Here is a 2377-nt window from a genome sequence, read left to right on the forward strand (position 1 = left end):
TATTAAATTAATAGGTAGCAATTTTTACAGAAGAAAAAAACCTATTAAATTAATATGTTTTTAATATTTTTAAAAGAATAAAATAGAAAAACAGAAAATTAAAATTCATAAAAAATAAAAAGGAACTAACATAAAATGTCATATTTATATTTTAATTATAAGTTATTAATATTTTTATAATAAGTTATTAATAGTTGAATACTAAATTACTTATTAATACTTTTATAATATTTTCTTAAAAAAGAAATTAACAGAGAAAGATGGAAAAATGAAAATAGTGAAAAATAAAAATCATATTAATAATTTAATAATAAAATATTAATTTCTATAGCAAATTATTAATATTGTTTTATTAAAAATTGAAAGAGAAAAATAGGAAAAATAAAATAATAAAAATCATAATAATATTTTAATACTAAAGCTTAATATTTGTTTGATAACATATTAAATTATTATTTATTAATAGCATATTGCCAAAAATAATGAGTTCTAAAAACATCAAAAATTTAGTAAATTATAATAAAAGATATTTTTATAATTTTATCACTTATTTCTTTATTATTGAAAAATTATAACATTGGAATTTTTTCAAAAACACAATCAAACATTGAAATAACAATGAAACACAATTTTTTTCGAAAACAGTTGACGCGTTACGGTGGGAAGGTAAGGGGGTTATGTGTTGAGTAAGAAATTTGAACATGAGTGAAAAGTTTACTGGGGGGAACCTCAAGAACAGGAGCCAAGAAGTCTAATGAATTGTTGTCCTTGTATTTAAGATCTTAACAGATTATTTTATTTTTTATTTTTAAAAATAGACAAACAATTAATAAAAAGCGACAATAGCATTTCTGGACTAATTTCTCCTCCAACTTTTTCAGGGACAAACCTTAACATGTCAATTCATAATTGATTAAGAAATACAATAAATTTTTGGGGGCAAAATATCCTTTCCGTGGCCACTCCGTCGAGTCCCCATTTGCACTTTCCGGGACAGCTTACCTTAAAAAAGTGCATATATACATCCAAACACCTCTCGTTATCCCCAAAAGGCTTTGAATAACAAGAAAGACTACACGCTCTCCCATGCCCTCCACGTGTCCTATCTTATCCACTTCTCCGCCTTTTCAAATCTCTTGCATCCGTTCCTACTGTAACCCCTCTAATCCCACTCCCCAATCATTCACAGCTGTCCCAGGTGTCCCCAGTATTCCCTGTCACCCAGAAAAGTACAACAAATCTGACTTTTTAGACCGCAGACGATAATCTCCCTTCCTCTATCCAGAAGGGCTAAATAGTGTAGTGTTCTTTTTTAGCTTTCTTCATTACCAAAGCCGAAATCTTCTCTGAGAAATTCCCCGTTTTTCATGGCGACCACTCTTGCGTGCTCTCTCTCAACCCCAATCCGGGCCTCCTCCGGATCTTTTGGAAAACCCGACCCAAATCGTAGAAAACCCGTTTCTTCCTCATCGTGGTGGGCCCCTCTTTTCGGGTGGTCCTCCAATCCCGAGTACCTCAACGATAGCAATGCAGGCGGCCCTTCGGAGAGCAAACCGGATGTTCCCGATCCGGGGCGATCCAGATCCAGATACACGCTCGGGTGCTTCACCGAGGAGAAAGCAAAGCAACTTCGAAGGAAGACGATGGAGAACGCGGCCTTTCACGATATAATGTACCACTCGTCGATCGCGTCTCGTCTGGCCTCGGATATATCGGGTTGGCTCGAGAAGTGATTGAAAGCCTACTAAGTATCGGGTAAGGGTAAAGCAATAATTTGTCGAAATGAAATCTATGTAGAACTCCTACGCTGTGTTTTTTTAAATCTCGTTGGAATTCTGGGTAATGTTTGAGTGCAGGCAGTTAATTTTGGTTTGTAATATTGATTTTAGACCGTTGGATCATTGATGGTCGGTGATGCATTGTCTCTTAGGCCTTTTTAGCTTTGCTCTTCTGATTTCATGTGTCGATAAACTTGTTCCGTCTTCTATACGGTGGGACCAGCAATCCTCGAACCTGTTTGATGACGTGGATGGCTGGTTTTTGATATTGAAAAGATTATCAGTTATAATTATTAAATTCGAGGTACTGCTCTGCCCTCCCTTGGTTTTGGTCGCCTACAGAAATCCTTAACAAGGGGCAGGCTGACTTTGGACTGTGTTGCTGATACTTTAGTCGACAATCCCAATTTGTTATCCCACCAAAAGACTAAGCTTAGGTTAACATTTTTATCTAAATATTGGATTTAATGGTAAATATATTTTTTATTTTTTATTTTTTTAAAAAAGGGTTTGCATTTCAATAAATTCTTTATAACTAATGTAACTGAACAAGCCGTACCTATTAAAAGTTAATATATTGTAAGAATGTATTTGATACG

General features: G+C 34.0%; 1 protein-coding gene across 1 annotated transcript; it reads left to right on the forward strand.

Moving 5' to 3' along the window:
* Nucleotides 1–996: 996 nt before the first annotated feature.
* Nucleotides 997–2076, forward strand: LOC110427476 (uncharacterized). Its single transcript, XM_021443018.2, has one exon. It carries the CDS (start codon nt 1368–1370, stop codon nt 1731–1733), a length of 366 nt encoding a protein of 121 aa, XP_021298693.1. The 5' UTR covers nt 997–1367; the 3' UTR covers nt 1734–2076.
* Nucleotides 2077–2377: the final 301 nt, after the last annotated feature.

The sequence above is a fragment of the Theobroma umbraticum genome, unplaced genomic scaffold, assembly GCF_002168275.2.
Source record: "Theobroma umbraticum cultivar Fairchild unplaced genomic scaffold, ASM216827v3 scaffold_34.0, whole genome shotgun sequence".
Lineage (NCBI taxonomy): Eukaryota > Viridiplantae > Streptophyta > Magnoliopsida > Malvales > Malvaceae > Theobroma > Theobroma umbraticum.